Source organism: Oncorhynchus gorbuscha, linkage group LG18 (genome assembly GCF_021184085.1).
Source record: "Oncorhynchus gorbuscha isolate QuinsamMale2020 ecotype Even-year linkage group LG18, OgorEven_v1.0, whole genome shotgun sequence".
Classification (NCBI taxonomy): Eukaryota; Metazoa; Chordata; class Actinopteri; order Salmoniformes; family Salmonidae; genus Oncorhynchus; species Oncorhynchus gorbuscha.
Window position 1 is genome coordinate 42,208,823 of NC_060190.1, and position 21,048 is coordinate 42,229,870.

At 42.2% G+C, this 21,048-nt stretch overlaps 2 protein-coding genes across 6 annotated transcripts in view; both read left to right on the forward strand.

Annotated features, from left to right (window-relative positions):
- Positions 1 to 2,128, forward strand: part of inavab (innate immunity activator b) — a 46,483-nt gene extending 44,355 nt beyond the window's left edge. For 3 of the 4 annotated variants that reach the window (XM_046311450.1, XM_046311449.1, XM_046311451.1), the window contains exon 10: positions 1,586 to 2,128. In XM_046311450.1, the coding sequence (XP_046167406.1) occupies positions 1,586 to 1,678 (93 nt within the window). In that variant the 3' untranslated portion in view covers positions 1,679 to 2,128. Of the gene's footprint in view, positions 1 to 624 lie in introns of all 4 variants that reach the window. The other variant, XM_046311452.1, reaches the window with a different exon arrangement.
- Positions 2,129 to 5,598: 3,470 nt separating this feature from the next.
- LOC124003672 (arginyl aminopeptidase (aminopeptidase B)) lies at positions 5,599 to 20,925 on the forward strand. Of its 2 annotated transcripts, none has more exons than XM_046312177.1 (11): positions 5,599 to 6,110; positions 12,489 to 12,629; positions 13,038 to 13,189; positions 13,925 to 14,041; positions 15,760 to 15,995; positions 16,415 to 16,528; positions 16,727 to 16,839; positions 18,709 to 18,817; positions 18,954 to 19,178; positions 19,399 to 19,541; positions 20,289 to 20,925. In XM_046312177.1, exons 1-11 carry the CDS (start codon positions 5,727 to 5,729, stop codon positions 20,445 to 20,447), a joined length of 1,893 nt encoding a protein of 630 aa, XP_046168133.1. In that variant the 5' UTR covers positions 5,599 to 5,726; the 3' UTR covers positions 20,448 to 20,925. The 2 variants fall into 2 exon arrangements, with proteins under 2 accessions (XP_046168133.1, XP_046168134.1); XM_046312178.1 differs by lacking the exon at positions 12,489 to 12,629 and adding an exon at positions 12,289 to 12,429 and having other exon boundaries at positions 5,600 to 6,110.
- The last annotated feature ends 123 nt before the right edge of the window (positions 20,926 to 21,048 follow it).

Below are 21,048 nucleotides of genomic sequence, written 5' to 3' on the forward strand. Positions count from 1 at the left end.
CAACAGGTCAACGTCCATAAGCACACAGCCAACAAAACACAGGAGCAGCTTTGGGACAAGTCACTGAATGTCCTTGAGTAGCCCAGCCAGAGCCCAGACTTGAACACGATCGATCATCTCTGGAGAGACCAGAAAATAGCTGTGCAGCAACGCTCCCCATCCAACCTGACAGGAGCTTGAGAGGATCTGTAGAGAAGAATTGGAGAAACTCTCCAAATACAGGTGTGCAAAGCATACCCAAGAAGACTCAAGGCTGTAATTGCTGCCAAAGGTTCTTCAAAAAATACTGAATCCTTATGTTAATGTGATATTTCAGTTAAAAAAAATATACGTTTGCAAAAAAATGTGTCTAAAAACCTGTTTGGGATTTGTGATTATGGGGTATTGTGTGTAGATTGATGGGGGTAAAAAATGGTTTAATCCATTTTAGAATAAGGCTGTAACGTCTCAAAATGTGGAAAAAGTCAAGGGGTAGTATCTTTTGAGTTCAGATACAGTTAAAGAAAATCTATGGAGGCAGGTGGTGAGTCAATGTGATTTTTAAGACCTTGAAATGATTATAAAATGCGAGGCAATGGGTATCCTGAGTTTTATTTATTTGTATTTTTTTATTCTCCCCCGCAGAGGGTAAGGTGTGGGAATGTTCATGCATGAGAGGAAGACCCAGGTGCCACATTCCTGTATCGTTTTACTGTCTACCCTTCAGCGATGATTTATATTGCCAGCTGTTGAAAAAGCATGGGCAGCTGTAGTACAGTACGGTACAGTACTGGATCTAATATTTTGCAGCAGCAGTAGTAGTAGTATCAGCAGTAGCAGCAATTCTTAATTTCAGGGGATGGTCTGATCACAGCAAGTAAAGGAGGTTTGAGAGACATTCAGACAGCTGCAGTGTGGGAGTGAACATACTGTACGTGTGGCCTTCCCATCGTCAACCTCACCCCTGAATCATACAGTGTCACACTGAGTCACATTGTGGGTCACTGTAGAGAAAAATGACACACCCTTGTGGATCAGCTGCTAAAACCTAAAAGCCAAGCTTTTTCAGACACTGGCTGTTTTGCACTCTTATGACCTCGTTATGGAGCTCTCAATGGTGAGGTTATACCACAGTGCTATGTACTGCACTTCCTTTAACATATTTGTATATCCAACTTCCTGGTGTTGTGAGAACTGAGTAATACAGCAGCTGAGCCCTTGGTGTCTGCTGTAGGGCAGTATACTCACCCCTGGCCTTGAAGGGTTGCAGGGAACCACCAGTAATAATAATAATATAATAATAATATATGCCATTTAGCAGACGCTTTTATCCAAAGCGACTTACAGTCATGTGTGCATACATTCTACGTATGGGTGGTCCCGGGAATCAAACCCACTACCCTGGCGTTACAAGCGCCATGCTCTACCAACTGAGCTACAGAAGGACCAAACATTTATTACAATGATCTACTTTGTTGCCTTCTCTCCATACTATGAACCAATAATGTTATTTCTTGTGATATTTAAAAGCCTTACTCTATTAGTACTGACTTGAAAAAACAGACATTGAAATAAATGTTCCCTATTTTTGTCATCCCATCTGCAGGCTCCCCAGAGACGTGTCATCCAGAGGGCAGCGGACGGGTCCCCAGTGCAGTGGTTTGTGGATGACGACTCTGAGATCATCAGTCAGGTGTAGGACTAGTGAGAGGGCCCCAGTGCCACCCTCTCTGTGGAAAGCTCTGACCTCCCCAGGCCCACAGAGCCCTATTTATTCATTAATTTATTACATCACTGGACTTGGTGCTGATATGAGATGAGAGAGAGCGAGAGACTGGGCATAGTATCAAAGAGGATCTGAGGCTTTATATTATTGACTTCAACATGTTACCAGGGCAACACGAAAGTCAAAGGCACAAAGCAACAGACTACAACGTTCCCCTGGTGCCTCCCTTTTTTACTGTGAAAGAGCCGCTGTTTTGAACATTCTTTCATGGTTAGTTTGTTAGCTGTTTTTTTGTACGGATCTATTGATGTGTTAAGTACTATCGAAAATGTTTCAAAAATATATTTAGATATTGTTTTTCTGAAAGGAAAAAGTTTCTCTTTAGAAATGAATAAATAATTAAATAAAGATTTATAATGTTAATCCTATCAGTGTCATTCTGTTAAACTTCACTTTCTTCAGAGTTGGGAATTCAGTTCCAACGGGAAGTTTCTGAGTGGTGATATGCATAGGATCAGAATAAGTACCAATATTATTATCATTGGTTACACATTATTTTGTCATCATTTGACCATTCAGTGTTGACGGTGCACTATCTTTTATCAATTTACTAGTCTCTCCCTGACAGACATTTGCAGCAAAAAATCTCTTTGACTGGCAACCAAGTTCAAGTTACTGCCGGTTGCATTCATGGCTCATGATTGCCCCCTGCTTTTGGACATTAATTATGCCCATGATAAACCCTTAATTTATAATGCATTATAATACACTTTTTGTATATAGATTATTGGTACTTGAAAGTTGGACTTTATTTAACCATGGATGTCACATTGAACAATACATACTACAAAACAACTTAAATCCAAAATTCTTAAAATCCCCCCCAAGAAGTTGTTTTTGGGATTACCATGCTATTTCAATGTCAATACATTGTTATGCAGCATAATTAAACATTTGCTTTCCAATTTTGGGATGAAGTTGGCAAAACATTGCAATGGCCAATTGGAAAACCAATTGTCATTAAACGTGTCAAAAATCTTAGGAATATGTGGGACAAGAATATAACATACATTATGTTGCTAGTGACAAGGTGAAATTAAACAAAATGGTACAAACAGAATGTAAATGAGGCTCAGGTACACTGCTCAGAGGAGCCACAGACTGCCAACTTAACATGCCAAATGTACACACTTGAGGATAAAGAACCTGTTTCTGATCTTCATCCTGATATGGAGTGTCATTGGTGCAGCTAAATCAAATCTCAGACACCCAAGATATTGGGAATGAATACTACCACTTAGAGACAAAGTCGTAGTAGAGGTTTATCAGATGAGGAAATCGTAAACTCTATGAAAACTGAATCAAATGAGCAGCATGTAATTGGAGAGATTGACATCGAAATAAGCGAGGAAGGATCTACAGACCTTACTTACTATTCAGAAACAACTTTTTTACTGTGGCACCCAGAATAGTTTTTGCCAGAACAGGGTAGAATGCTTCAGGAAACAGTGCTTAGACAGTGGAAAATTAAGTCAGTTAGCAAGGCAATGTTTTCATTTTATAACAAGTGATAAGCAGAAATAAGGGAGTACTTTCTCAGTAGTAGATGTGTTTCCCTTTAAAACAATCCCATTGAACACAGCTAATAGCTAGCTAACGTTAGCCAAACCAAGCTAACTAGCTACTGTTAGTGCAACCCTAAGTAACAGTACATATGAAGACAAAAAATGATCAGGTCTACTGTACATCTTACTGTAGAAATGATTGTTGAAAACAAGTCTAGGTTGGAGCTGTTGCTGTTAAACTGATTTGAAGCCAGATGCTTTTTGAGGCAAACCCACACACAGTTCTGGGTTGCTTATCTTACGCAGGAAGCTGTCTCCTGCCTGACTGAGAAAGCATTAGATGCTCTGATCCAGTTTGGCACCACATACCTATGCGAGTCAGGGTGCTCAACTCTGGCATACTTTTTTTTTAATTGCAGAAACATACTCAAAGCTGAGCATGACCTCAGGGTTGCACTGTAATAAACTGAGCACAGAAAAGACATGCTTGTTGAAAACTTCAACCAGCTACACACCTCTGATTAGGACTGTGTGTGTGTGTGTGTGTGTCTGTTATACAGCTGTGTGATGTGATCAATTAGTTTATTCCAGTTCAGAATTAAAATTATTTATTGTATTTTAACAGCAACAGTTCCAACCTAGACAGATATTCAAGTGTTTTCAATCAAATAGCATGAATTGCTATTTATATGGGTATTTCATTTAATTGTAATTTGTTTTAAGCATAAGGGCAATGAAATGTACAAATATTTACGTCTAGTTGCATGTTTTCATAAGCTTTGGTCCCAGGAAAACATAGGATTTCCCATTTGGGTCCATAAGGACCACTGGCATAAGCCAGTATAGTATGTATTACATATACAGTGCTTCGAATTGTGGCTACCTATGGAATGGGTGGAGTAAAAAGCCAGCAACACTGTGTATTAAAATCCCCATGAAATGACACCATACAAATACATTGTATATATCCGACGTAAGTATTTCCTACAATACTTTTACTGCGGCACCCAGATACGGACCCTACTAAATATTCCCTAATGTAAAAACGGCCAGCTCATCTCCTTTTCAAGACCCCAAATGTTTTTTTTTTTAAATAAGGTCTTGGCATTCATCATTTTATTAGCCAATCAGCAGCCTTTTTACCTGGGACTTATTGTAATACCGGACCAGGCAGGGCCTCAGGCAGTCTGGAGTTTTCGTTCTGCTGACCAACTGATGTTTGTCTCCTGCTTATTCTCAGTGGTGTAAAGTACTTAAGTAAAAATATGTTAAATTACTATGTTTTTTGTTGTATCAGTACTTTACTATGTATACTTTACTAGTTATACTAGTTTTACTTTTGCTTCACTACATTTCCAAAGAAACATTACACTCCATACATTTTCCTTGACACCCAAAGGTACTCCTTACATTTTGACAGGACACGCACTTATCAAGAGAGCATGCCTGGTCATCCCTACTGCCTCTGATCTGGTGTACTCACTAAACACAAATGCTTTGTTTGTAAATTATGTCTGAGTGTTGGAGTGTGCCCCTGGCTATCCATCAATAAAAATACAAATAAAATAGTGGTGCCTCGTTTGCTTAATATAAGGAATTTGAAATGATTTATACTTTTACTTTTGATACTTAAGTATATTTTAGCAATTCCATTTAATTTGGATACTTAAGTATATTCAAAACCAAATACTTTTAGACTGTTACTCAAGTAGTATTTTACTCTGTGTCTTTTACTTTTGTCATTTTTTTAATGTATCTTTACTTTTACTCAAGTATGACATTAGAGTACTTTTCCACCACTGCTTATTCTACCACCTTAGAAAAATGTTATTTTCTTTCAGATGTTTTATTGTGCATGCAGTTAAATAAGCACAATTAGTATCACAGAGAGTGGTGTTGTGTGTGTGTGGATCTTCATTAAACCCTTGACCTGGAACTACTGCTTCCTTGTGTTCTGAAGGGACACCCTGTGGTGGTTGCTACCGGCCTAAAATCCAGCACCTACATTTTCCATCCCTTTTTATTGGATTCTTTAACACCCCATATTTTTTCTCCTACAATACTTCTACTGCGGAACCCAGAATAGTGTTTGCTCTATAAACCAATATGTATTCCATATACAGTGATTCGCATTGGGGGCATTTATTGGACCATGGAACATGTTTTAAAAGCCAAATGTCACTTAAATATCAACAAATATGAATCATTGTAATTTATTTTTCATATATCATGAATAAAACAGGTTATTGACACTTTCTACTATTATGCGGGGACTTTTATTTTGAAGATTTCCGTGACCCAGAAGTACTTTTTTGTGTGTTGATGCTGGAGAGGTGCAGCTGTTGGATGCCAATCGCCGATATACACCCCACGGAGGAAGAAGAAGAAGCGGTGCAGCCAATCGTTGGAGGAAGACTCACGTTTACACAGTTATTCTTGCTGTAGGCTACTAAAATATGGAAAAATCTCTGAAACTGCACTCTGATCTAGCGGAGGACGTGGCTACGTCTTCGAGCTTTCGTCAATTCAAGATAAAACACTTCCACTTAGATCTAAGCGTGGACTTTGAGAAGAGAACTTTGAGAGGAACTGAAACGCTACAGCTGAAATGCATCCAAGATTCTCAAAGCGAGCTACTGTTGGACATTCATCCCTCCCTCTCAATGCAAGAGGTTTCTTACTGCCGAAGTGAAGATGATTCGGATTCAGTGAAAGTAGAATTCATGACGCGCAATTTCACCAGTTATGGCACCACACTGGTTGTAAAATTCCCAGCACCATGTAAAATTGAGGAACAGTTTCGAGTGGTGGTCAAGTTTCTTGCATCCGATGGACCAGGGGTAAGTGAATGTCATTCAGCCGTCGTAACTAGAGTCAGTTTACCTAGCAACAACAACACTAGCTTGTTACTTCCAGATGATTGGTTACCAAGAATGTATTTCTATTTGAACCTATACAGAAGAAAAATACAAACACAACATGTAAAATGTTGGTCCCATTTTTAATGAGCTGAAATACACTTGATTTTCTAATATTTTTTTACATACGCACAAAAAGCTTTTCTCTAATTTTGTGCTCAAATTTGTTTAAATCTCTGTTAGTGTACATTTATTTCTCCTTTGCCAAGATGATCTATCCACCTGACAGGTGTGGCATATCAAGAAGCTGATTAAACAGCATGATCATTACACAGGGCTGGGGACAATAAAAGGCCACTCTAACATGTGCAGATTTGTCACAACACAATGCCACAGATGTGTAAAGTTTTGAGGGAGTGTACAATTGGCATGCTGACTGCAGGAATGTCCACCAGATTTCTTCACCTGCAGGATCATCTGAAACAAGTCACCCAGACAGCTGATGAAACTGAGGAATAACTGAGGAATATTTCTGTCTGTAATAAAGCCATTTTGTGGGGAATAATTATTTCTTATTGGCTGGGCCTGGCTCCCCAGTGGGTGGGCCTGGCTCTCAATTGGGTGGGCCTATGCCCTCCCAGGCCTATGGCTGCTCCTGCCCAGTCATGTGAAATTCAAAGATGAGGGCCTAATGAATTGAAATAAATTGACTTTTTTCCTTATGTGACCATTTGCCTCGATTCGGTTTTATGTAGAAAAATGTGAATACATTTTTTTATATATTTTTTAAAATGTTGTATAAAAGTAGAGACTGGTATATCATATACTGCAGTTGAAGAACAATGGGAAGGTAATTCTGATTTAAAAGTTCATAAACTTGTAACACCACTTTTGAGAAAACGGTCCTGGAATGTTTTGGCACACCTACTGGAGAGCTCTTCTTTGTCTACATCCATTCAGCATCATTCACACCTTCTTAGCCTCACCCATCACTTTAAGGATTCACATGCGAGGCCATGTGTTAAACAGAGTGAGTAGTTTAGTAAACAACCAAAGATTAAGACTGTGTGGTGGTGGTAAAAGCAGTGGCCTACAAAAAGGAAACATTTCAGGTAACAATACACTATCTAGTCCTTCTAGTCCTATATCAAATATGATCTAACTTTATACAGTAAAATGGTTACTTGCGCAGTAGCAATATAAAAAAGTGTCCAGATACAAATATTTTATAATTATTAGATGATGCTTACCCGACGCACATGAAATACAATAGATGGCCATAAGCACCGCCAGACACACCTGGCTAACTTAACGGGTCATGTAATCATCTGTCGAAGTGGAGTCTTGTTTAGTCATGTAGCTAGCTAGCTAGCTAAGCAATGTACTGGCATAATCCAAACTCATACGACTAGCTATACAAATGTTGTCATAGCTGTAGTATGAATCTGCAGGTAGCTAAAGCTAACAACTAGGTTCTCTGATTCAAATAATATTACTACACAGATCATACACGTAACGTTCCATAACTAGCTAACAGTACTCTTTAACTTTCAATGAAAACGACTCTGACAAAATTAAAAACGTATAATATCTTAAAATGTCGCTAGACTCTTATCTGTCTGTATACATGGATGAACACTTCACGGTAGACTGGAACCATTTAACTCTGTTTTGTTTGTAGCTACATCTTGTTTGGCCAGCATTGTGTCAAGTCACTGCGGTTTACACCAACTTTGGCGTGAGCAGAAAGTAGCCCATCACTTTTTCCAACTGATCTGTCGATTTAGCAGCTGCTAAATTCAGGGTGTCAATGTTGTTGGTCATTTCTACCGCGCAGTTTTTTAAATTATGAACTGTAACTCAGTAAAAATGTTAATTGTTGCGTTTTTTTTTGTTCAGTATATTTAAAACCGTAAAACCTTTTTTTTCAAATTAGATAAACTCTGTTGGCTATACATTATATTCATAGTCTGCAATGTTTTTAGTTTCACATTTCTTGGAAGTATGCACTCCATTTGGAAATTATTCAGACCCCTTGACTTTTAACACATTTTGTTAAATTACAACCTTATTCTAAAATGGATCATGGCACCCCCCCCCCCCTCAATCTACACACAATACCCCATGTATTACAAATTTACATTTACATTTACATTTAAGTCATTTAGCAGACGCTCTTATCCAGAGCGACTTACAAATTGGTGCGGTGCATTCACCTTATGACATCCAGTGGAACAGCCACTTTACAATAGTGCATCTAAATATTTTAAGGGGGGAAGGGGGGGTGAGAAGGATTACTTTATCCTATCCTAAGTATTCCTTAAAGAGGTGGGGTTTCAGGTGTCTCCGGAAGGTGGTGATTGACTCCGCTGTCCTGGCGTCGTGAGGGAGTTTGTTCCACCATTGGGGAGCCAGAGCAGTGAACAGTTTTGACTGGGCTGAGCGGGAACTGTACTTCCTCAGTGGTAGGGAGACGAGCAGGCCAGAGGTGGATGAACGCAGTGCCCTTATTTGGGTGTAGGGCCTGATCAGAGCCTGGAGGTACTGAGGTGCCGTTCCCCTCACAGCTCCGTAGGCAAGCACCATGGTCTTGTAGCGGATGCGAGCTTCAACTGGAAGCCAGTGGAGAGAGCGGAGGAGCGGGGTGACGTGAGAGAACTTGGGAAGGTTGAACACTAGACGGGCTGCGGCGTTCTGGATGAGTTGTAGGGGTTTAATGGCACAGGCAGGGAGCCCAGCCAACAGCGAGTTGCAGTAATCCAGACGGGAGATGACAAGTGCCTGGATTAGGACCTGCGCCGCTTCCTGTGTGAGGCAGGGTCGTACTTCTGCGGATGTTGTAGAGCATGAACCTACAGGAACGGGCCACCGCCTTGATGTTAGTTGAGAACGACAGGGTGTTGTCCAGGATCACGCCAAGGTTCTTAGCGCTCTGGGAGGAGGACACAATGGAGTTGTCAACCGTGATGGCGAGATCATGGAACGGGCAGTCCTTCCCCGGGAGGAAGAGCAGCTCCGTCTTGCCGAAGTTCAGCTTGAGATGGTGATCCGTCATCCACACTGATATGTCTGCCAGACATGCAGAGATGCGATTCGCCACCTGGTCATCAGAAGGGGAAAGGAGAAGATTAATTGTGTGTCGTCTGCATAGCAATGATAGGAGAGACCATGTGAGGTTATGACAGAGCCAAGTGACTTGGTGTATAGCGAGAATAGGAGAGGGCCTAGAACAGAGCCCTGGGGGACACCAGTGGTGAGAGCGCGTGGTGAGGAGACAGATTCTCGCCACGCCACCTGGTAGGAGCGACCTGTCAGGTAGGACGCAATCCAAGCGTGGGCCGCGCCAGAGATGCCCAACTCGGAGAGGGTGGAGAGGAGGATCTGATGGTTCACAGTATCGAAGGCAGCCGATAGGTCTAGAAGGATGAGAGCAGAGGAGAGAGAGTTAGCTTTAGCGGTGCGGAGCGCCTCCGTGATACAGAGAAGAGCAGTCTCAGTTGAATGACTAGTCTTGAAACCTGACTGATTTGGATCAAGAAGGTCATTCTGAGAGAGATAGCGGGAGAGCTGACCAAGGACGGCACGTTCAAGAGTTTTGGAGAGAAAAGAAAGAAGGGATACTGGTCTGTAGTTGTTAACATCGGAGGGATCGAGTGTAGGTTTTTTCAGAAGGGGTGCAACTCTCGCTCTCTTGAAGACGGAAGGGACGTAGCCAGCGGTCAGGGATAAGTTGATGAGCGAGGTGAGGTAAGGGAGAAGGTCTCCGGAAATGGTCTGGAGAAGAGAGGAGGGGATAGGGTCGAGCGGGCAGGTTGTAAATAAACACACTACCGTTCAAAAGTTTGGGTTCACTTAGAAATGTCCATGTTTTTGAAAGAAAAGCCATTGTCCATTGAAAATAACATAATTGATTATAAATACAGTGTAGACATTGTTAATGTTGTAAATGACTATTGTAGCTGGAAACTGAGGATTTTTAAAGGAATATCTACATAGGCGTACAGAGGCCTATTATCAGCAACCATCACTCCTGTGTTCCAATGACACGTTGTGTTAGATAACCCAAGTTTATCATTTTAAAAGGCTAATTGATCATTAGAAAACCCTTTTGCAAGGATATTAGCACAGCTGAAAACTGTGGTGCTGATTTAAAAAATAAATAAAACTGGCCTTTAGACAAGTTGAGTATCTGGAGAATCAACATTTGTGGGTTCGATTACAGGCTCAAAATGGCCAGAAACAAAGCACTTTCTTCCTAAACTCGTTAGTCTGTTCTGAGAAATGAAGGCTATTCCATGTGAGAAATTGGCAGAATAGAAAGAGGAGTGGGAGGCCTCGGTGCACAACTGAGCAAGAGGACAAGTACATTAGATTATCTAGTTTGAGAAACAGACGCCACACAAGTCCTCAACTGGTAGCTTCATTAAATAGTACTCGCAAAACATCAATCTCAACGTCAACAGTGAAGGAGGCGTCTCCGGGATCCTGGCCTTCTCGGCAGAGTAGCGAAGAAAAAGCCATATCTCAGACTGGCCAATAAAAATAAAAGATTAAGATGGGCGAAAGAACACAGACACCGGACAGAGGAAGATTGGAAAAAAGTGTTATGGACAGATGAATCTAAGTTTGAGGTGTTCGGGTCACAAAGGAACATTCGTGAGACGTAGAAAAAATGCTGTAGGAGTTCTTGACGCCATCTGTCAGGCATGGTGGAGGTTATGTGATGGTCTGGGGGTGCTTTCGTGGGAGATTTGTACAGGGTAAAAGGAATCTTGAAGAAAGAAGGCTATCACTCCATTTTGCAACGCCATGCCATACCCTGTGAACGGCGCTTAAGTGGAGCCAATTTCCTCCTACAACAGGACAATGACCCAAAGCACAGCTCCAAATTATGCAATAACTATTTAGGGAAGAAGCAGTCCGCTGGTATTCTGTCTATAATGGAGTGGCCAGCACAGTCACCGGATCTCAACCCTATTGAGCTGTTGTGGGAGCAGCTTGACCGTATGGTACGTAAGAAGTGCCAATCCAACTTGTGAGAGGTGCTTCAGGAAGCATGGGGTGAAGTCGCTTCAGATTACCTCCACAAATTGACAACTAGAATGCAAACGGTCTGCATGGTTGTAATTGCAGCAAATGGAAGATTCTTTGACAAAAGCAAAGTTAAGGACACAATTATTGTTTCAATTAAAAATCATTATTTATAACCTTGTCAACGTCTTGACTATATTTCCTATTCATTTTGCTACTCATTTCATGTATGTTTTCATGGAAAACAAGGAAATATCTAAGTGACCCCAACGTTTGAATAGTAGGCACATGACAGCCTGCTTGGAGTTTGCCAAAAGACACCTAAAGACTCAGACCATGAGAAACCAAGATTATCTGGTGAAGCAAAGATTGAACTCTTTGGCCTGAATACCAAGCCTCACGTCTGGAGCAAACCTGACACCATCCCTACGGTGAAGCATGGTGGTGGCCGCATCATGCTGTGGGTATGTTTTTCAGCGGCAGGGACTGGAAGACTAGTCAGCATCGAGGGAAAGATGAACGGAGCAAAGTACAGAGAGATTCTTGATGAAGACTTGTACCAGAGCGCTCAGGACCTCAGACTGGGGCGAAGGTTCCCCTTCCAACAGGATAATGACCCGACGCACACAGCCAGACAACACAGGAGTGGCTTCGGGACAAGTCTCTGATTGTCCTTGAGTGGCCCAGTCAGAGCCCGGAGTTGAACCCGATCGAACATCTCTGGAGAGACCTGAAAATAGCTGTGCAGCAACACTCTCCATCCAACCTGACAGAGCTAAGCTTGTAGTGTCATACCCAAGAAGACTCAAGGCTGTAATCACTGCCAAAGGTGCTTCAACAAAGTACTGAGTAAAGGGTCTTAATACTTAAGTAAATGTAATAATTCAGTTTATAATGAATAACTGTGCAAACATTTCTTAATCTGTTTTTGCTTTGTCTTGATGGGATATTGTGTGTAGATTTAGTTTTTTTGTTATTTAATCCATTTTCGAATAAGGCTGTAACGTAACAAAATGTGGAAAAGGTCAAGGGGTCAAAATATTTGACGAATGCACTGTACATAAGTGCAACAAATGAGTGCCTATTCATGAACTGCACCATCCTCATTAAACCCAGCATACATTTGTAGATATCATGGCTGGAGCCTGCTCAGACTGCCGAAAAGAAAGAGCCTTTCCTCTACACCTCTGGCTTCCCTGTGCTGAACCGCAGCCTGTTCCCTGGCTTCCACACCCCCATGACTAAGAGCCCCTACTCGGTTGCTGTGAAGGTAAAGTGTGCCCCTACCTCTACACTCAAACCCTGGTCTCTGCCCCCCTGACCCACTAGGTGTGCTGGCTGGATCCAGAGCAGACAGCTGGGAAGGCCAAGCCTTACGTCTTCACCCAGGGCCAGGCTGTGCTCAACCGCTCCTTCTTCCCCTGCTTTGACACGCCGGCCGTCAAGAGCACCTACTCGGCCGCCGTGAAGGTGAGCCCCTGGACTGGACTCGGACTGAGCCAATGTCCATGGGAGAATAACCACAGAGACATTGCTGTCTCACAATCTTTTTCTCTTTGCAGGATAATTAAGCTTCTGTGTTTTTCCTTTTTGTCATTCACATCTTTTTTTGTCTATTATCCTGTTTATTCTAATTTGCCCTGTCATTCAACTTCTTGTGCTTTGCCTGGTGTGTTGTGTTCACTTGTTTTTCAATACTTAAAGCACTTTGAATTGTAGGTCTAGTATTAACACACATTGATGAAAAAGCTCTTAATGTATGGTGGCAACCTCACCTTATCCACCATTCCGACTACTTTGTCTGTATTAGTAATGGATATTGGTACCATTATCGATCATGATGACTCTGTCCGAAGACTGCCCTGTCTGCCTCCACAGGTTCCTGATGGTTTCACAGCAGTCATGAGTGCCAGTAAGGGAGAACACAGGATGGCAGACAACACGTTCCTGTTCACCATGGAACAGCCCATCCCTTCCTACCTGGTGGCCTTGGCTGTAGGAGACTTGGTCTCTGCGGAGGTGGGGCCAAGGTGAAAGAGTCTGCGTTGCCTTTAAATAAAACTTTTTTTAACCTTTATTTGACTAGGCAAGTCAATTAAGAACAAATTCTTATTTACAATGACGGTCTAGGAACAGTTGGTTAACTGCCTTGTTTAGGGGCAGAACGACAACTCTGGGATTTGATCTAGCAACCTTTTGGTTACTTGCTCAATGCTCTAACCACTAGGCTACCTGCCGCCCCTGGTAGCCTTGGATAGGTCCCAGATCTGTTTGTGCTGTTGATTTGTTTGTGCTTAAGCCAAATGTGACAATTCCAAAGGGAATTGTCAAGAGATCAGAAATAGACTGGCACCCATGCTAGGCCTCTAAATCTTGTGACAGTTTGACTATTTGTTTTGGTCAAGTAAGGGGTGTAATTTGATAGTGTTAAGCATTCTGCTTCTAGTATGGACCTCACCTAACATCACGGTAGTTACAAGACAATATTCCTCTCCTGTCTAAAGCATTTACTGATAACAACCTGGGCGTGTTGGTCATTGACCCGCAAAATGCATTCTGTGTGTCAGTCTGAGTAGAGAGATGAGAATCAAAAAGCAGGGTGAATGTTCAACTTGAATGAAGTTTGAACTTGAACGAAAACTGCACTTGCTACTTATGGGCCATATAATGCTGCTGAAGAATGTGCTTTGAAGAACATGCATGATATTGTTTGCATACTATGGAGTTTCAATGCTTGGTGGTAATTGTAAATCTGTATCTTTTAGGACCCGAGTATGGACAGAGCCATGCCTGCTGCAGGCGGCCAAGCAGGAGTACGACGGAGTCATCGAGGAATTTCTGGTTGTGGGGGAGAAACTATTTGGACCCTACGTCTGGGGAAGGTGAAATTCCCCAAATAACAATATGGTCTAATACTTCAGTGGTCAGTCAACAACCCTGGTTCTGAAGCGCTACAGGGAATGTAGGATTGATTGATTAGTTGAATCAGGTGTCTTAGTGCTAGGCTAGAATACAAAATGCACACTGTAGCTCTTTCCATGACTAGGGATTTTATTTATTTTATTTTATTTCACCTTTATTTAACCAGGTAGGCATGTTGAGAACAAGTTCTCATTTACAATTGTGACCTGGCCAAGATAAAGCAAAGCAGTTTGACAGATACAACGACACAGAGTTACACATGGAGTAAAACAAACATACAGTCAATAATACAGTATAAACAAGTCTATATACAATGTGAGCAAATGAGGTGAGAAGGGAGGTAAAGGCAAAAAAGGCCATGGTGGCAAAGTAAATACAATATAGCAAGTAAATCACTGGAATGGTAGTTTTGCAATGGAAGAATGTGCAAAGTAGAAATAAAAATAATGGGGTGCAAAGGAGCAAAATGAATAAATTAATTAAATACAGTTGGGAAAGAGGTAGTTGTTTGGGCTAAATTATAGGTGGGCTATGTACAGGTGCAGTAATCTGTAAGATGCTCTGACAGTTGGTGCTTAAAGCTAGTGAGGGAGATAAGTGTTTCCAGTTTCAGAGATTTTTGCAGTTTGTTCCAGTCACTGGCAGCAGAGAACTGGAAGGAGAGGCGGCCAAAGAAAGAATTGGTTTTGGGGGTGACCAGAGAGATATACCTGCTGGAGCGTGTGCTACAGGTGGGAGATGCTATGGTGACCAGCGAGCTGAGATAAGGGGGGACTTTACCTAGCAGGGTCTTGTAGATGACATGGAGCCAGTGGGTTTGGCGACGAGTATGAAGCGAGGGCCAGCCAACGAGAGCGTACAGGTCGCAATGGTGGGTAGTATATGGGGCTTTGGTGACAAAACGGATTGCACTGTGATAGACTGCATCCAATTTGTTGAGTAGGGTATTGGAGGCTATTTTGTAAATGACATCACCAAAGTCGAGGATTGGTAGGATGGTTAGTTTTACAAGGGTATGTTTGGCAGCATGCGTGAAGGATGCTTTGTTGCAAAATAGGAAGCCAATTCTAGATTTAACTTTGGATTGGAGATGTTTGATATGGGTCTGGAAGGAGAGTTTACAGTCTAACCAGACACCTAAGTATTTGTAGTTGTCCACGTATTCTAAGTCAGAGCCGTCCAGAGTAGTGATGTTGGACAGGCGGGTAGGTGCAGGTAGCGATCGGTTGAAGAGCATGGATTTAGTTTTACTTGTATTTAAGAGCAATTGGAGGCCACGGATGGAGAGTTGTATGGCATTGAAGCTTGCCTGGTGGGTTGTTAACACAGTGTCCAAAGAAGGGCCGGAAGTATACAGAATGGTGTCGTCTGCGTAGAGGTGGATCAGAGACTCACCAGCAGCAAGAGCGACCTAATTGATGTATACAGAGAAGAGAGTCGGTCCAAGAATTGAACCCTGTGGCACCCCCATAGAGACTGCCAGAGGTCCGGACAGCAGACCCTCCGATTTGACACACTGAACTCTATCAGAGAAGTAGTTGGTGAACCAGGCGAGGCAATCACTTGAGAAACCAAGGCTGTCGAGTCTGCCGGATGGTGACCACTCACTTTGCGCTTGCAGTGTCATGACTTATTCTGCTTATAAACATACAGCTACATAATTGGTTCGTCCCCTCAGGTATGATGTGCTGTTCATGCCACCGTCATTCCCCTTCGGGGGTATGGAGAACCCCTGCCTCACTTTCGTCACCCCCTGCCTCCTGGCCGGAGACCGCTCACTGGCTGACGTCATTGTGCACGAGATCTGCCACAGCTGGTTCGGTAATCTGGTAACCAATGCCAACTGGGGTGACTTCTGGCTCAACGAGGGCTTCACCATGTACGCCCAGCGCCGGGTGTGCAGGGAGATCTACGGTAAGAGACTGTCAATCAATCAAATTGAATTTATAAAGCCCTTTCTTCATCAGCATAGTACATCACTTTGTCACAGTTTGTCTACTGTAGACCAGGGCTCTCCAACCATGTTCCTGGAGAGCTACTGTCCAGTTGGTTTCACTCCAACTTTAATCAAGTGCCCCTAATTCTAATAATTAGCTGGTTTATTAGCTGAATCAGGTTAGTTACAACTGAGGTTGGAGTGAACCTACAGGAAGGTAGCTCTCCAGAAATAGAATTGGCGAGACCTGCTGTAGCAATGTATGATGGGCTCATCCTCAAGTCTCGCAACTCTTTCCATTTGAAAGTAAACTGTAGTTGTCTACACAGCTATTTGTGCACACCTGTCTGTCTTATCACTCTCAAAGCCCTGATGTCTATTGTGTTGTTATTTGTAGGAGAGGCCATCACTAGTCTGGAGGCAGCGACTGGGAGGGCTTTACTCAGACAGCACATGGACAACACCGGAGAGGACCACCCTCTCAATAAACTGCGTGTGAAGATCAAACCAGGTCAGACTGCTTACATTTACCCTTGACTGCTAAGGCTAAAACCAAAACCAATTCCATTAGTAGCCCAGTGGTCTTAGTTGAATTAGTAGTTAATCTGACTGAGATTTGCCTATGGAGCTGCAGACCCAATAGAACTGATACACTTGATCATGACTGCTCAAGTTAAAGCAAAACATTTTATTTTCTCACATCCCTCAGGTGTTGACCCTGATGACACTTACAATGAGACGCCTTATGAGAAGGGCTTCTGTTTTGTCTCTTACCTGGCCCACCTGGCTGGAGACCAGAGTCACTTCGATGCCTTCCTCAAGGTTGGTGTTGCTTCTCATTCTACGGTGCCTTCAGAAAGTATTCATACTCCTTGACTTATCCACATTTTGTTGTTAAAGCCCGATTTAAAAATGTATTTAAATATGTAATTTTAATGACAAAGTGAAAACATGTTTTTTGAAATGTTTGAACACTTATTGAAAATTTAAATACAGAAATATCTATTCACACCACTTTGCTCTGATACTCCAAATTGAGCTCCGGTGCATCCAATTTCCTTTGATCATGAGATTGAGATGTCACTACAACTTGATTGGAGTCCACCTGTAGACAATTCAGTTGTTTGGACATGATTTAGAAAGAAACACACCTGTCTATATAAGCAGTGGTGGAAAAGTACTAATTTGTCTTTACTTGAGTAAAAGTAAAGATGCATTAATAGAAAATGACTCAAGTGAAAGTCACCCAGTAAAATAATACTTGAGTAAAAGTCTAAAAGTATTTGGTTTTAAATATACTTAGGTATCAAAAGTAATTGGACCATTTTTCTGTCAAAATGTAACAAGTACTTTTGGGTGTTACGGAAAATGTATGGAGTATAAAGTACATAATTTTATTTTGGAATGTATTGAAGTAAAAGTTGACAAAAATATGAATAGTACAACAAAACTCTACTTAGTAAAAATACTTTAAAGTACTACTTAAGTACTTTATACCACTGTATATAAGGTTTTACAGTTGAAAGTGCATGTCAGAGCAGAGACTATACCATGAATTCCAAGGACCAGTCTGTAGGCATATATCTGGGGAAGGGTATAAAACTATTTCTAGAGTGTTGAACGTTTCCAAGAGCACAGTGGTTGCCATCATTTGAAAATTGGAAAAATATGGAACTACCCAGACTCTGCTTAGAGCTGGTCGTCCGACCAAACTAAGGAACCGGGCAAGAAGGACCTTGGTCAGGGGGGTGACCAAGAACCCAATGACCACTCTGACAGAAGGTTCCTTGGCTGAGATAGGAGAACCTGCCAGAAGGACAACAGTCCCCACAGCACTTCACCAATCTGGGCTTTATGGAAGAGTGGCCAAATGGAAGCCACTCCTGAAAAAAAGGCACATGATAGCACGCCTGGAGTTTGCAAAAAGACACGTGAATGAATTCACATGGCAAAATATTCTGTGGTCTGATGAATAAAATAAAAAAACTACTTGGCCTGAATGCAAAGCACTATGTCTGGCGAAAACCAGGCACAGCTAATCACCCGTCGAACACCATCCCTACTGTGAAGCATAGGGGTGGTAGCATCATACTCTGGGGATGTTTTTCAGCATTAGGGACTGGTAAGGATAAAGGGAACAATAAATGGAGCCAAATACTGGCAAATCCTTGATGAGGACCTGCTTCAGAGTGCAAACGACCTTAGACTAGAGTGAAAATGTTAAATTCCAACAGGAGAATAACCTCAAGGATATAGCCAAAGCAATGCTGGAATGGCTTCAGAAAAATAATGTGAAAGTCCTTGAGTGGCCAAAGCCCAGACATGAAACCGCTAGGTGTGAATACTTACAGTACCAGTCAAAAGTCATTCCAGGGTTTTTCTTCTATTTTCTACATTGTAGAATAATAGTGAAGACATCAAATATGTGAATATTTGGGAACTCCTTCAAGACGGATGGAAAAGCATTCCAGGTGAAGCTGGTTGAGAGAATGCCAAGAGTGTGCAAAGCTGTCATCAAGGCTAATTTGAAGAATTTTTTTTTTTTGTCCTTGCTATTATTCTAAAATGTTGAAAATAGTCAAACTAAAGAAACTCATTCCAGAGTATGTGTCAACTTTTGACCTATCGGTCTGTCTGTCTGTGTCTGAGTGAGCGAGGGCAACAGTCTGACATGGGTGTTTCTTCTCACAGGCCTACATTGACAAGTTCAAATTCTGCAGTGTTATGGCAGAGGACGCTCTGGAGTTCTTCCTGGAGTATTTCCCTGACCTGAAGAAGAAAGGAGTAGATACGATTAAGGGTAAAACACAGTAGTTGCTTTTAGTGTTGGATTGGCCTTTTAGGGTCGTATTTGCCTTTTTAGAATGAGTATTTAAGCTTGAAAGTGAGTTTGCTGTTACAAACTGACCTCACTCTCCTTGTGGTCTCTTTGCTAGGTCTGGAATTTGATAGCTGGCTCAATGTGCCAGGTTGGCCTCCCTACCTCCCTGACCTGTCGGCTGGCAAGAGCCTGATGAAGCCTGCTGAGCAGCTGTCAGAGCTGTGGGCTGCTGAGGTCCTGGATATGGCCAGCATCAAGAAGACCAACATCCAGGCATGGAAGACTAACCAGGCTGTCTACTTCTTGGAAAAGATCATAGAGAAGTCCCCACTCCCTAGAGGTAGGACACGATGGTAACAACACTTCTGTACTGATATCCTTAGCACAATAATTGTTATGAAGATGCATGTGATTCACCCCAATTCCTCAGTGTGTGGATCTCTATTCTTTTTTTTTCATTACTTTACTTTTAGTAACTTGCACCTGCAAGTCTGGATGTGCGTACACTACTTTTGAAATGAGTCACACCAATGATGTACCATCCCTCCGACTTTGATAAGGTAATATGGAGAAACTGGAGGAGCAGTACCCTCACATCGTGATGTCAAACAACGCTGAGCTACGACTGCGCTGGGCCCAGATCGTCGCCAAGAATTATCACCAGCCAGGATATCAACATGTGCGCAGCTTCCTCAGCTGCCAGGTCAGAAAAACAAATGTTTGGTCCTCAACTATCAATTATAGGGCCTCCCGAGTGGCAAAGCGGTCTAAGGTACTGCATTGCAGTGCTCGAGGTGTCACTACAGACTTGAGTTCGATCCCAGGCTGTGTTACAGCCGGCCATGACCGGGTGACCCATGAGGCGGCGCACAATTAGCCCAGCGTCGTCCGGGTTAGGGGAGGGTTTGGCCGGCCGGGATGTCCTTGTACCATCACACTCTAGTAACTCCTGCTGGGCGCCTGCAAGCTGACTTGGTCGCCAGTTGTACGGTGTTCCCTCCGACACATTGTCGGCACAGAGGTCTAAGGCACTGCATCGCACAGTGGTCTAAGGCATTGCATCAAACCTGGCTTCCGGGTTAAGCGAGCAGTGTGTCAAGAAGCAGTGTGGCTTGGGAGGGTCGTGTTTCTGGACACATGGCTCTCGACCTTTGCCTTTCCTGAGTCCGTACAGGAGTTGCAGCGACGGGACAAGACTAACTACCCAATTGGGGAGAAAAATGGTTAAAAGTACAAAATAATAACCACAAATTATAGTATTTGTCAGGCACATTTTGTTTAGGTTAGTTTGTTTTATTATAGTAAATATAATATATTTATATGTGTGTGTGATATACCATGTGTATTTTTATAGTGTCCGTTTAAAGCTAAATTAGTATTTTTTTCAGGTGTCTGAAACAATCATGTAAATAGTAGTATTTTAGCATATTAAATTGTATCTTGCTCCCAGGGGAAACAGAAGTACACACTGCCTGTGTACCGTGCACTGTGGAATGGATCAGAGGAGACCAGGGCTTTGGCCACAGAGATCTTCAGTGCCACCTCCCATCAGCTCCATGTCAACGTCCGCAACTATGTCAAGAAGATCCTTGCCTGTGCGCCATCATAGGAGCTGAACATGAGATCCAGAGTCTAGTCTCACTGACCCTGGCCTAGAGATATAATAGAGGAGTAGTAGTCTTACCCAGTACTTTCAGATGGCCTCCTTTATTTAAATGTACTGTACCAGGTTAGATTGAGATGCCAATATCATCGAGCTTGGTCAGTGGTTACCAAGGAAAAGAGGCCAACTTACATATTTTACGGCATTTTTGGTATTTACGCAGGCCAGCCTTAAAGGCTCTGCTGTGGGTATGTCTTACTTTAAAGTACTTACTGTGGGAGGGCATGCAACTAATTTAAGTAGTATTGGTTAACAAAAAAATAAAAAATAAATGAAGCGAAAATAAAAGTAGGTATTACTTTGTTGTATTGAGTTTGTAAACCATTGATTATGCTTTTTTTCACCAAAACTAAGCTGTATTTTAAATGTTCCAAGCAGTAAAAGTACATTCTTCTGAAGTAAATCTAGTAATTGGTTTTCAAGATTCAATGCATCTTCTTGATTTCATTGCATATGCCATTCACAGCATACTTTATTTTACTACCTTTTATGGCAGAATATTTAATTTCACTTGAGAACAAAACTGATGTATACTCCTTGCAGTAGT